The sequence below is a fragment of the Ips typographus genome, linkage group LG14 (assembly GCF_016097725.1).
Source record: "Ips typographus isolate SLU linkage group LG14, UJ_Ityp_2.0, whole genome shotgun sequence".
Lineage (NCBI taxonomy): Eukaryota > Metazoa > Arthropoda > Insecta > Coleoptera > Curculionidae > Ips > Ips typographus.
In genome coordinates this window covers 3117966-3132816 of record NC_138435.1, presented here as the reverse complement: position 1 = coordinate 3132816, position 14851 = coordinate 3117966, and the positions used below count along the sequence as shown (strand labels likewise).

At 38.1% G+C, this 14851-nt stretch overlaps 1 protein-coding gene across 2 annotated transcripts in view; it reads left to right on the top strand.

Moving 5' to 3' along the window:
* Positions 1-14851, top strand: part of didum (dilute class unconventional myosin) — a 69073-nt gene that overhangs the window by 41509 nt on the left and 12713 nt on the right. Inside the window, exons 12-17 of one of the 2 annotated variants that reach the window (XM_081992896.1) lie at positions 758-1302; positions 3911-4091; positions 5231-5481; positions 8451-8752; positions 11526-11712; positions 11772-12122. In XM_081992896.1, coding sequence (XP_081849022.1) covers positions 758-1302; positions 3911-4091; positions 5231-5481; positions 8451-8752; positions 11526-11712; positions 11772-12122 — 1817 coding nt within the window. Of the gene's footprint in view, positions 1-757; positions 1303-3910; positions 4092-5230; positions 5482-8432; positions 8753-11525; positions 11713-11771; positions 12123-14851 lie in introns of both variants that reach the window. The other variant, XM_081992895.1, reaches the window with a different exon arrangement.

The window sequence follows — 14851 nt, the reverse complement described above, 5'->3', positions numbered from 1 at the left end:
CTTCTTACGGTTTAAATGTGTCTAGACAGGAATAGTGAAGCATTTCCCTTGTCTGTCTTACCAATTCGGTCTGGACAGCTGTCTCTGAGTCAGTCGAGACACCTGTCTAAGGTTTTTTTGATTTTTTTATAAAACAAAAGAAAGCTCAGAGTCTGAGCTGCATTTTGACGTTTGAACGAATCGCGTAACTGTCAAACTAACCACGTGACAGCCTGTCAAAGTTTGACTGGCTGTTCAAGTGCAGTGTTGCCGTTCCAGCTCTAAATCAAGCTTGCTAGTGGTTTTATGGTAAAATGCGTAATGAAACAAAAGAAAGCTAAAAGTCTGAGCTACATTTTGACGTTTGAACGAATCGCGTAACTGTCAAACTAACCACGTGACAGCCTGTCAAACTTATCTAACAAATGGTGTGTGTCGTACCTTGAAAAATTATGAAAAAAACATGCTTTCAGGTGGTTTTTTTGGTCTATCTCCGAAACTACTGGGCCGATTGTGTTCATATTTGGGGTGGAGGTTTACGAGGGAGCGGGGCATAAATGCCGCCCCCGGGGGCGGACAAAGGGGCGGATTATGAGTGATTTCTGGAATTTCGAAACGTTTCCTTCACTACCATTTTCCGGGAGGTTTAAGGATGCCGGGGGAATTTTTTCAGAATTTTACCTCTCAAACTGCCGCCCCCAGGTCGCAAAAACCATTTTCCTCATGTTTCGATGTTTGCGCTGATAAAATAGGTGTAACCTTGTTTGGTGTGTTGCAGGAACAAGCTGGCACCGCTAAAAGCCCTGGAAATTGAGGTGAAAACCCTCAACCACCTTCTCATCGACAAGAACAAACAAATCGAGCAACTAACCAAGGAACTGCAAGCGGAAAAGGAGGAAAAAGTCGACCTAATCTACCGCCACGAACAGTTCCAAAAGGAGGTGACCCTCCAAGGGGAAATGTACGAAAAGGAGACGTCCAAACTGAAAATGGAGTACGAAAACATCATCGAAATGCTGAAAATGAACGAACGGGGAGCGGAGGAGAACATGAAGCTCAAAATGGAGGAGGAGAAGAAAGAGATCCTCAGCGAGGCAGACCAAGAACGCCAAGCGTACCAGAAGCTTCTGGAAGAGTACCACGCGTTGGAGCAACACTGCGGTGAGCTGGAGAAGCGAGTGAACAGTGCGGGAGGTCACCAGAGGAACATCAGCGATCTGAGTGGTGTCTCAGGTATGGATGTTACCACCGAGGACCATGGGTATGGTTCGGTACGATCCACCCTCAGTACCAGAGAGAAACTGGAGAATATCGACTGGAACGGTACGTATTAAACCTTCCAATCCCCTTCCAAGGGGACTTGGGGAGTTTTCGGCACTGGCGGATTGACATTTAAACCCACAACTCTTGGAGTTGTGGAGATAAAAATTTGAAATTTCACTCCCTTAAACCACCAACACCCTGCTACAAACTGGCGCAAGAATCATTTAAATCGATGTAAAACTAACGATTTCCGGACAGTTTCAAAATTTTGCGGTGGACAAACGGAGGCTAAAATATCTCGAAAACCGTAAAAGGCGTCGCAGAAATTCCTTCGCTGGTGTGTTGCTAAGGCCAAGGAGCTACTAATGCAACCTTTAAAAATTTCTAGCCATTCGTCCTTTGGCTGAGGTAAGAGGCTCTAAAAAGTTCCAAGCCCTTCCAAGTTGGTTCATTCGCGACAAGCCTCATTTGGGCCTGTATCTCCCAAAATAGTGGGGCAAAAATTCTGAAAATTTCAGGGATTAACCTACTGCCTGACAGGTTTAATCCCTAAAAAAATCATTTAAATCGATGTAAAACTAACGATTTCCGGACAGTTTCAAAATTTTGCGGAGGTCAAACGGAGGCTAAGATATCTCGAAAACCGTAAAAGGCGTCGCAGAAATTCCTTCGCAGGTGTGTTGCTAAGGCCAAAGAGCTACTAATGCAACCTTTAAAAATTTCGAGCGATTCGTCCTTTGGCTGAGGTAAGAGGCTCTAAAAAGTTTCAAGCCCTTCCAAGTTGGTTCAAGTCTTATTTGTGCCAGTATCTCCTGAAATAGTGGGGCGAAAATTCTGAAAATTTCAGGGATTAACCTACTGCCTGACAGGTTTAATCCCTAAAAAAATCAGTTAAATCGATGTAAAACTAACGATTTCCGGACAGTTTCAAAATTTTGCTGAGGTCAAACGGAGGCTAAGATATCTCGAAAACCGTAAAAGGCGTCGCAGAAATTCCTTCGCATGTGTGTTGCTAAGGCCTAGGAGCTACTAATGCAACCTTTAAAAATTTCTAGCCATTCGTCCTTTGGCTGAGGTAAGAGGCTCTAAAAAGTTCCAAGCCCTTCCAAGTTGGTTCATTCGCGACAAGCCTCATTTGGGCCTGTATCTCCCAAAATAGTGGGGCAAAAATTCTGAAAATTTCAGGGATTAACCTACTGCCTGACAGGTTTAATCCCTAAAAAAATCGTTTAAATCGATGTAAAACTAACGATTTCCGGACAGTTTCAAAATTTTGCGGAGGTCAAACGGAGGCTAAGATATCTCGAAAACCGTAAAAGGCGTCGCAGAAATTCCTTCGCAGGTGTGTTGCTAAGGCCAAAGAGCTACTAATGCAACCTTTAAAAATTTCGAGCGATTCGTCCTTTGGCTGAGGTAAGAGGCTCTAAAAAGTTTCAAGCCCTTCCAAGTTGGTTCAAGCCTTATTTGGGCCTGTATCTCCCGAAATAGTGGGGCGAAAATTCTGAAAATTTCAGGGATTAACCTACTGCCTAACAGGTTTAATCCCTAAAAAAATTATTTAAATCGATGTAAAACTAACGATTTCCGGACAGTTTCAAAATTTCGCGGAGGCAGAGATATCTCGAAAACCGTAAAAGGCGTCGCAGAAATTCCTTCGCTGGTGTGTTGCTAAGGCCAAGGAGCTACTAATGCAACCTTTAAAAATTTTGAGCGATTCGTCCTTTGGCTGAGGTAAGAGGCTCTAAAAAGTTTCAAGCCCTTCCAAGTTGGTTCAAGCCTTATTTGGGCCTGTATCTCCCGAAATAGTGGGGCGAAAATTCTGAAAATTTCAGGGATTAACGTACTGCCTGACAGGTTTAATCCCTAAAAAAATCATTTAAATCGATGTAAAACTAACGATGTCCGGACAGTTTCAAAATTTTGCGGAGGTCAAACGGAGGCTAAAATATCTCGAAAACCGTAAAAGGCGTCGCAGAAATTCCTTCGCAGGTGTGGTGCTAAGGCCCAGGAGCTACTAATGCAACCTTTAAAAATTTTGAGCGATACGTCCTTTGGCTGAGGTAAGAGGCTCTAAAAAGTTCCAAGCCCTTCCAAGTTGGTTCATTCGCGACAAGCCTCATTTGGGCCTGTATCTCCCAAAATAGTGGGGCGAAAATTCTGAAAATTTCAGTGATTAACCTACTGCCTGACAGGTTTAATCCCTAAAAAAATCATTTAAATCGATGTAAAACTAACGATTTCCGGACAGTGTCAAAATTTTGCGGAGGTCAAACGGAGGCTGAGATATCTCGAAAACCGTAAAAGGCGTCGCAGAAATTCCTTCGCAAGTGTGTTGCTAAGGCCAAGGAGCTACTAATGCAACCTTTAAAAATTTTGAGCGATTCGTCCTTTGGCTGAGGTAAGAGGCTCTAAAAAGTTTCAAGCCCTTCCAAGTTGGTTCAAGTCTTATTTGTGCCAGTATCTCCCGAAATAGTGGGGCGAAAATTCTGAAAATTTCAGGGATTAACCTACTGCCTGACAGGTTTAATCCCTAAAAAAAATCAGGACCCAACTCGTTGTAGTTTGGGAGAAATTAATTTTTTTAAGTTACCCATTTTAGTTACGCTACCCATTTTGGGACAAGTGGGGGCTCTGATTTTCAACCGATTTTAGCGAAATTTTTTTCCAGGCACAAACAACGAAAGTCCCAGCTCGACGAGCGACTCGAACGTCAAATCGGAGATCGATAACAACAACATCGATATCGGTTTAGTGATCAAGCTGCAAAACAAACTGGCCGAGGTGGAGAGGGAGAAGATGCGCGTCCAGAAACGTCTGGACGAACTGGACATGTCACCTCGCACTGAAAGGTACGCAAGGTGGTCTTAAAGTGGGTTTCAAGGGCTTTAATTTGACATATCGAACCACCCTGTAGCTGTCAAAATAACCGAGTTACAAGCTGTCAAACTGGAAACTGTCAAAGTGTTGTTTTTCTGGGGAGGGGCCAAATGCACTCTTGGAACTTTAAAAGATTATATTTCACGGTGTTGACGTTTGTGACAGTCCAATTGACATGTGTCAAACTAGATTTGACGGTTATGACGTTTGTGACAGCTCAAACGTCACCGCAAACGCTGTCGTACGTCAAAACTGTCAATTCAATGCACGAACGCTTCAAAAACCTTCTAGAATGACGTTTGACAGTCTGTTTGGTTTGAAATACGACTTTTGACGTTTGTGACAGTCCAATTGACATGTGTCAAACTAGATTTGACAGTTCTGACGTTTGTGACAGCTCAAACGTCACCGCAAACGCTGTCGTACGTCAAAACTGTCAATTCAATGCTCGGACGCTCCAAAAACCTACTCGAGTGACGTTTGACAGTCTGTTTGGTCTGAAATACGACTTTTGACGTTTGTGACAGTCCAATTGACATGTGTCAAACTAGATTTGACAGTTCTGACGTTTGTGACAACTCAAACGTTACCGCAAACGCTGTCGTACGTCAAAACTGTCAATTCAATGCTCGGACGCTCCAAAAACCTACTCGAGTGACGTTTGACAGTCTGTTTGGTCTGAAATACGACTTTTGACGTTTGTGACAGTCCAATTGACATGTGTCAAACTAGATTTGACGTTTCTGGACGTTTATGACAGCTCAAACGTCACCGCAAACGCTGTCGTACGTCAAAACTGTCAATTCAATGCTCGGACGCTTCAAAAACCTTCTAGAATGACGTTTGACAGTCTGTTTGGTTTGAAATACGACTTTTGACGTTTGTGACAGTTCAATTGACATGTGTCAAACTGGATTTGACGGTTCTGACGTTTGTGACAGCTCAAACGTCACCGCAAACGCTGTCGTACGTCAAAACTGTCAATTCAATGCTCGGACGCTCCAAAAACCTTCTAGAATGACGTTTGACAGTCTGTTTGGTCTGAAATACGACTTTTGACATTTGTGACAGTCCAATTGACATGCGTCAAACCAGATTTTGACGTTTCAAGGGCGGAAAACGCGGCCAAAGACCGAATCAGGATCGGCGAACTCGAACTGCGCAATTCCAACCTCAAATCGCAATTGTTCGAGCTTCAAAACGGCGTCGCAGAGGGCGCCGTCCACTCGAAACTGCTCGCGCAGCTCCGTCAAATGCAAATCGAACTCGATCGGCGCAGCGACGAAGTGGTCCAGCTGAAGAGCGTGCTGGCCAATCAGACGGACAACATGAAATCGATCGTCAATTCCAGTAATCATTTGGGTGAGTGTCACAGACAGTGTGGTGGTGGGGATTGAGCGCATTACTAACCTAATTCTGCCCCAGAAAGTGTCAAAAGTGTCAGAAACGCTGTCCGAAGCCTGCGTCATGTCTTGACAATGTCAAAATCATTTTACTGTCTCATCATGAAACTGTTTACTAACTTCGAGTTGTCGAGGAAGTCTTTTAGATGTCTTGGAGTTGTCAAATTACCGCCTAAAGGCTTCTTGATGTCTGGAAAGTGTCAAATTACCGCCCAAAGGCTTCTTGATGTCTAGGAAGTGTCAAATTATCACCAATAGCCTTCTTGATGTCTGGAAAGTGTCAAATTACCGCCTAAAACCTTCTTGTTGTATAGGAAATGTCAAATTACCGCCTAAAGGCTTCTTGATGTCTGGAAAGTGTCGAAAACGCTGTCCGAAGCCTTTGTCATGTCTTGACAATGTCAAAACTGTTTTACTGTCGTCCGGTTATCAAAATTGTAGTTTGGAAACTGTTTACTAACTTCGATTTGTCGAGGAAGTCTTCCCAGATGTCTTGGAGTTGTCAAATTACCGCCTAATGGCTTCTTGATGTCTGGAAAGTGTCAAATTACCACCAGAAGGCTTCTCGATGTCTGGAAAGTGTCAGAAACGCTGTCCGAAGTGTTTGTCATGTCTTTACAATGTCAAAATCATTTTACTGTCTTTTGGTTGTCAAAATTGTAGTTTGGTAACTGTTTACTAACTTCGATTTGTCGAGGAAGTCTTCCAGATGTCTTGGAGTTGTCAAATTACCGCCTAATGGCTTTTTGATGTCTAGGAAGTGTCAAATTATCACCAGAAGGCTTCTCGACGTCTTCGAGTTGTCAAATTACCGCCAGAAGGCTTCTCGATCTCCATGGATTGTCAAATTACAATCAGAATGTTTCTCGATCTCCGTGGATTGTCAAATTACAATCAGAATGTTTCTCAATGTCCGTGGATTGTCAAATTACAATCAGAATATTTCTCGTCCTCCATGGATTGTCAAATTACAATCAGAATGTTTCTCGATCTCCGTGGATTGTCAAATTACAATCAGAATCTTTCTCGACTTCCGTGGATTGTCAAATTACAATCAGAATGTTTCTAGACTTCCGTGGATTGTCAAATTACAATCAGAATGTTTCTCGTCCTCCATGGATTGTCAAATTACAATCAGAATGTTTCTCGATATCCGTGGATTGTCAAATTACAATCAGAATGTTTCTCGATCTCCGTGGTTTGACAAATTACAATCAGAATGTTTCACGTCCTCCGTGGATTGTCAAATTACAATCAGAATGTTTTTCGTCCTCAGTAGATTGTCAAATTACAATCAGAATGTTTCTCGATCTCCGTGGATTGTCAAATTACAATCAGAATGTTTCTCGTCCTCCATGGATTGTCAAATTACAATCAGAATGTTTCTCGTCCTCCATGGATTGTCAAATTACAATCAGAATGTTTCTCGATATCCGTGGATTGTCAAATTACAATCAGAATGTTTCTCGATCTCCGTGGTTTGTCAAATTACAATCAGAAAGTTTCACGTCCTCCGTGGATTGTCAAATTACAATCAGAATGTTTTTCGTCCTCAGTAGATTGTCAAATTACAATCAGAATGTTTCTCGATCTCCGTGGATTGTCAAATTACAATCAGAATGTTTCTCGTCCTCCATGGATTGTCAAATTACAATCAGAATGTTTCTCGTCCTCCATGGATTGTCAAATTACAATCAGAATGTTTCTCGATCTGTGTGGATTGTCAAATTACAATCAGAATGTTTCTCAAAGTCCGTGGATTGTCAAATTACAATCAGAATGTTTCTCGATCTCCGTGGATTGTCAAATTACAATCAGAATGTTTCTCAACGTCCATGGATTGTCAAATTACAATAAGAATCTTTCTCGACTTCCGTGGATTGTCAAATTACAATCAGAATGTTTCTCAACGTCCATGGATTGTCAAATTACAATAAGAATGTTTCTCAACCTCCATGGATTGTCAAATTACAATCAGAATGTTTCTCGATATCCGTGGATTGTCAAATTACAATCAGAATGTTTCTCGATCTCCGTGGTTTGTCAAATTACAATCAGAAAGTTTCACGTCCTCCGTGGATTGTCAAATTACAATCAGAATGTTTTTCGTCCTCAGTAGATTGTCAAATTACAATCAGAATGTTTCTCGATCTCCGTGGATTGTCAAATTACAATCAGAATGTTTCTCGTCCTCCATGGATTGTCAAATTACAATCAGAATGTTTCTCGTCCTCCATGGATTGTCAAATTACAATCAGAATGTTTCTCGATCTGTGTGGATTGTCAAATTACAATCAGAATGTTTCTCAAAGTCCGTGGATTGTCAAATTACAATCAGAATGTTTCTCGATCTCCGTGGATTGTCAAATTACAATCAGAATGTTTCTCAACGTCCATGGATTGTCAAATTACAATAAGAATCTTTCTCGACTTCCGTGGATTGTCAAATTACAATCAGAATGTTTCTCAACGTCCATGGATTGTCAAATTACAATAAGAATGTTTCTCAACCTCCGCGGATTGTCAAATTACAATAAGAATCTTTCTCAAAGTCCGTGGATTGTCAAATTACAATCAGAATGTTTCTCGTCGTCCGTGAGTTGTCAAATTACAACCGGAAGGTTTCTCAGTCAGTCAGCGAGTTGTCAAATAATGCCGTGGAACCTTTTTAAGCGTCTCGCTGTCATTAAGTTGTCAAATTACCGCCAGACGGTAAGTTATTTTGACAGCGTTGTCAAGAACTTTAACCGAGCGTAACTCCGTTATTTGCGGGGCTAGAAAAAAGTTAAAAAAAGCAAATTGTAGAGAATTTCACGCTCGATCTAACCCAGCTTGATTTAGGTGACTGGTGCGTCTCAAAAAACCCACCGAAAACCTGCAACGTCACGTGGTCTGATATTACAATTCTAGGCGCCTACATCAACGAAGACGGCGAGCTGGCGCTGGCGTACGAAACGCAAAAAACGATCAACAAACAACTGGAATTGGAGTTGCAAGACGAAAAAGCGAAATACAAGGCGCACGAGCGGGAATACAAGCTGGAAATCGAGCGACTGCGCGAAGACAACGAACGACAACAGCGCCTCCTGTCGGCCAATCTGAACGAGTCGCCGCTGACGCAATCGGAGGCGTTTATGCAACACGAAATCGCCCGATTGACGGCCGACAATTTGACGTTGTTTGACAGGAACGAGACGCTGACGGAGGAGGTGAGACGGCTGAAACGACAGGTGAGTAACATGGACACCGACAACGCCCTCTAGCGGCGTTATTGGTCGAGCTAGAAAAACGCGCGACCCTGATTTGGATAGGTCTCGAACCCGTCAACCAATCGGGTTCTATGAATTTTTGGCGTATCTCGTCAAATAACCGAGTTATTCGCGGTTAAAACCGGCCAAGACCAACTTTTCTGGGGAGGAGCTGACAATTTAAAAAAAAATCAATTATCTCAGAAACCGTTAGAGTTAAACCCACTTAGAGTGACCGAATCGCATTTTTAAGCACATTTTTGGAATCCTCATTAAATTTCCTATCCAATACCATAAAAAAACACTAAAAATTGTAGTACAGTCAGGTAGAAAAGCGCTGTTAAAATTTAAAGTGTAAAACACTCAGTTTTAACGGACAGTCTGCTACAAAATCGTTTGTAAAACCTACTTAGAGTGACCAAATCGCATTTTTAAGCACATTTTTGGAATCCTCATCAAATTTCCTATCTAATGACATGAAAAAACATTAAAAATTGTAGTACAGTCGGGTAGAAAAGCGCTGTCAAAGTTTAAAGTGCAAAACACTCAGTGTTAAAGGACAGTCTGCTACAAAATCCTTTTTAAAACCCACTTAGAGTGACCAAATCGCATTTTTAAGCACATTTTTGGAATCCTCATCAAATTTTCTATCTAATAACATAAAAAAACACTAAAAATTTAGTACAGTCAGGTAGAAAAGCTCTGTTAAAATTTAAAGTGTAAAACACTCAGTTTTAACGGACAGTCTGCTACAAAATCGTTTGTAAAACCTACTTAGAGTGACCAAATCGCATTTTTACGCACATTTTTGGAATCCTCATCAAATTTTCTATCTAATAACATAAAAAAACACTAAAAATTTAGTACAGTCAGGTAGAAAAGCTCTGTCAAAGTTTGAAGTGCAAAACACTCAGTTTTAAAGGACAGTCTGCTACAAAATCATTTGTAAAACCCACTTAGAGTAACCAAATCGCATTTTGAAGCACATTTTTGGAATCCTCATTTAATTTCCTATCCAATAACCTGAAAAAACACTAAAAATTTAGTACAGTCAGGTAGAAAAGCGCTGTTAAAATTTAAAGTGTAAAACACTCAGTTTTAACGGACAGTCTGCTACAAAATCATTTTTAAAACCCACTTAAAGTGACCAAATCGCATTTTGAAGCACATTTTTGGAATCCTCATTAAATTTCCTATCTAATGACATAAAAAAAACACTAAAAATTTAGTACAGTCAGGTAGAAAAGCGCTGTCAAAGTTTGAAGTGTAAAACACTCAGTTTTAAAGGACAGTCTGCTACAAAATCGTTTGTAAAACCCACTTAGAGTGACCAAATCACTTTTTTAAGCACATTTTTGGAATCTTCACTAAATTTCCTATCCAATAACCTGAAAAAACACTAAAAATTTAGTACAGTCAGGTAGAAAAGCGCTGTTAAAATTTAAAGTGTAAAACACTCAGTTTTAACGGACAGTCTGCTACAAAATCATTTTTAAAACCCACTAAGAGTAACCAAATCGCATTTTGAAGCACATTTTTGGAATCCTCATTTAATTTCCTATCCAATAACCTGAAAAAACACTAAAAATTTAGTACAGTCAGGTAGAAAAGCTCTGTCAAAGTTTGAAGTGTAAAACACTCAGTTTTAAAGGACAGTCTGCTACAAAATCATTTTTAAAACCCACTTAAAGTGATCAAATCGCATTTTTAAGCACATTTTTGGAATCCTCATTAAATTTCCTATCTAATGACATAAAAAAACATTAAAAATTTTAGTACAGTCGGGTAGAAAAGCGCTGTCAAAGTTTGAAGTGTAAAACACTCAGTTTTAAAGGACAGTCTGCTACAAAATCGTTTGTAAAACCCACTTAGAGTGACCAAATCGCATTTTTTAGCACATTTTTGGAATACTCATTTAATTTCCTATCCAATAACCTGAAAAAACACTAAAAATTTAGTACAGTCAGGTAGAAAAGCTCTGTCAAAGTTTGAAGTGTAAAACACTCAGTTTTAAAGGACAGTCTGCTACAAAATCATTTTTAAAACCCACTTAGAGTGACCAAATCGCATTTTTAAGCACATTTTTGGAATCCTCATTAAATTTCCTATGTGACATAAAAAAACTGGAAGATTTCTTTATAAAGACAGGAAGCTTCTAGATGTCGAGAAATTGTCAAATAAAAGACAGAAGGTTTCTGGAAGTTTAAATAATAGACAGAAGGCTTCCAGATGTCTAGATTGTGTCAAACAAGAGCCAGAAGGCTTCCAGATGTCTGTAAATTGTCAAATAAATTCCAGAAAGCTTCAAAATGTTTAAATAAAAGACAGAAGGCTTCCAGATGTCTAGAAATTGTCAAATAAGAGCCAGAAGGCTTCTAGATGTCTGGAAATTGTCAAATAAATGCCAGAGAGCATCAAAATGTCAAAATAAAAAACAGAAGGCTTTCAGATGTCTAGAAATTGTCAAATAAGAGCCAGAAGGCTTCCAGATGTCTGTAAATTGTCAAATAAACGCCAGAAAGCTTCAAAATGTCGAAATAAATTCCAGAAAACTTCAAAATGTCTAAATAAAAGACAGAAAGCTTCCAAATGTCTAGAAATTGTCCAATAAGAGCGAGAAAGCTTCCAGATGTCGCCCGGTTGTCAAAATTTGTCGTTCAACTGTCCTCGAGTTGTCAAATCAGCTTGTCGACGTGCGGGAACGTCCCGCAAAACTGTTTCCTTCACAATTTAACGATTTTCGTGGATTTTTCAGCTAAAAAGCTCAGCCAGACGGTTAAAGGAGGCGGGGATCGACCACCAGGAGGAGGCAAAGAAGGAACAGGCGGTGTTGCCGGTTGGGAGGGCGCAGCCCTCCATTCGCAAAAAGGATCGCGAGTATCTGGGAATGTTTTCGTTCAAAGCGGGCGACGAGGGAGTAATCATGCAACGACTCGTGATTGGTTTGGCAACGCCGCTCGGCTTGGATTGGTCGATTCAAATTAACCGTTGATTTTGACAGAGCTGAAGCCGCGATTGGCGCTGGCGCTGTTGCCGGGTCTGCCCGCCTACGTCACGTTCATGTGCATCCGACACACCGACTACGTCAACGACGAGGAAAAAGTGAAGAATCTGCTGCAGGCCTTCATCGGGAACGTGAAGCGAATTATTAAGCGGAAGCACAACGATTTCGAGTGTGTCGCCCTCTGGATCGCGAACGTGCTCCGATTGGTCCACTGTCTGAAGCAGTACAGCGGCGAACCGCAATTCCAGAAGACCAACACCCAAACGCAAAACGAGCAAAGTTTGAAGAATTTCGATCTGTCCGAGTACCGGCAAATGTTGTCCGACATTTCGATTTGGCTGTATCAGGGTGAGTCAAAAAAAATAAATAAATAAATAAAATTAAAAAAAATAATAAAAAAAAAATTAATAAAACATAAAATTCATAAAATTTTAGAATTGCTTTCTGAATGAATTGATATTTTTTTTTTTTTTTTTTTTTTTTGGTTCGATATTTCGATTTGGCTGCATCAGGACGAGTCAAAAAAAAAAAAATAAATAAAATTTAAAAAAATAATAAAAAAAAATATTAATAAAACATAAAATTTTAGACGCTTTAATTGCTTTCTGAATGAATTGATTTTTTTTTTGGTTCGATATTTTGATTTGGCTGTATCAGGGTGAGTCAAAAAAAATAAATAAATAAAATTAAAAAAAATAATAAAAAAAAATTAATGAAACATAAAAATTTTAGACGCTTTAATTGCTTTGTGAATGAATTGATTTCTTTTTTTTTTTTTTGGTTCGACATTTCGATTTGGCTGTATCAGGGTGAGTCAAAAAAAATAAATAAATAAATAAAATTAAAAAAAATAATAAAAAAAAAATTAATAAAACATAAAATTCATAAAATTTTAGACGCTTTAATTGCTTTCTGAGTGAATTGATTTTTTTTTTTTTTTTCTGGTTCGATATTTTGATTTGGCTGTATCAGGGTGAGTCAAAAAAATAAATAAATAAATAAAATTAAAAAAAATAATAAAAAAAATTAATAAAACATAAAATTCAAAAAATTTTAGACGCTTTAATTGCTTTCTGAATGAATTGATTTTTTTTTTTTTTTTTTTTTGGTTTGATATTTCGATTTGGCTGTATCAGGGTGAGTCAAAAAAAAAATAAATAAATAAATAAAATTAAAAAAAAATAATTAAAAAAAATTAATGGAACATAAAAATTTTAGACGCTTTAATTGCTTTGTGAATGAATTGATTTTTTTTTTTTTTTTTTTGGTTCGATATTTTGATTTGGCTGTATCAGGGTGAGTCAAAAAAAATAAATAAATAAATAAAATTAAAAAAAATAATAAAAAAAAATTAATAAAACATAAAATTCATAAAATTTTAGACGCTTTAATTGCTTTCTGAATGAATTGATTTTTTTTTTTTTTTTGGTTCGATATTTCGATTTGGCTGTATGAGGGTGACTCAAAAAAAAAAATAAATAAATAAAATTAAAAAAAATAATAAAAAAAAATTAATAAAACATAAAATTCATAAAATTTTAGACGCTTTAATTGCTTTCTGAATGAATTGATTTTTTTTTTTTTTTTTTTTTAAATAATCAAAATAATAATAAAATAAATAAAAAAAATAAAATAAAATTTAAAATAATCAAAAAAATAAAAATAAAAAAAAAGAAAATAATAAAAATAAAAATTGAATGTAAATTTAAAGAAAAGAATTTAAAAAAATTTAAATAAATTACAAAAAAATTAAAAATTTAAAAAACTAAAAAAAAATGATGTGTGCTTAGACATTTTGATGCTCTCTGGCTCTTATTTGACAATTTCTAGACATCTGGAAGCCTTCTGTCTTTTATTTAAACTTCCAGAAGCCTTCTGTCTTTTATTTAGACATTTTGAAGCTTTCTGGCATTTATTTAGACATTTTGAAGCCTTCTGGCATTTATTTGACAATTTCAACACATCTGGAAGCCTTCTGGCTCTTATTTGACAATTTCTAGACATCTGGAAGCCTTCTGTCTTTTATTTAGACATTTTGAAGCTTTCTGGAATTTATTTCGACATTTTGAAGCTTTCTGTCTTTTATTTAGACATTTTGAAGCCTTCTGGCATTTATTTGACTATTTCCAGACATCTAGAAGCCTTCTGTCTTTTATTTAGACACTTTGAAGCTTTCTGGCATTTATTTGACAATTTCCAGACTTCTAGATGCCTTCTGGTTCTTATTTGACAATTTCTAGACATCTGGAAGCCTTCTGTCTTTTATTTAGACATTTTGGAAGCTTTAATTGCATTTTGCAGTTTTCTGAATGGAATTTTGACAGTTTTGACATTTGACAGAGTGTTTGACGTGACGTTTGGACTGTCACAAACGTCAAAAGTGTCAAAAGCACTATTTAACATCAAACAAACAGCAAAATGTCTACTGAAGACCTTTTGAAGGCTTTGATTGCATTTTTTTGATTTCTGAATGGAATTTTGACAGTTGAGTGACACATTTGACAGAATTTTATCTTTAGTCAACTGTCAAACACGTCACATCTGTCAAAATTTGACAGAAAACCATCTCGTTGGTCTGGCCCTCAAAATTGACACGTAACTGTCAAAATCCGTTCCGTAAAGTGTACTTTCTGCTACTTTCACAGGTTTCCAGATGTTTGTAAGGTAAACGAGATGGTTTTCTGTCAAATTTTGACAGATGTGACGTATTTGACAGTTGACTAAAGACAATTATGTACGAATTCTGTCAAATGTGTCACTCAACTGTCAAAATTCCATTCAGAAATCAAAAAATGCAATCAAAGCCTTCAAAAGGTATTCAGTAGACATTTTGCTGATTGTTTGATGTTAAATAGTGCTTTTGACAGTTTTGACGTGTGTGACAGCCGAAACGTCACGTCCACCACTCTGTCAAACGTCAAAACTGCCAAAAATCCATTCAGAAAACAGAAAAATGCAATTAAAGCTTCCAAAATGTGTTCAAGACACATTTTGCAGGTTTGTTTGATGTTAAATAGTGCTTTTGACAGTTTTGACGTTTGTGACAGCCAAAACGTCACGTCAAACACTCTGTCAAA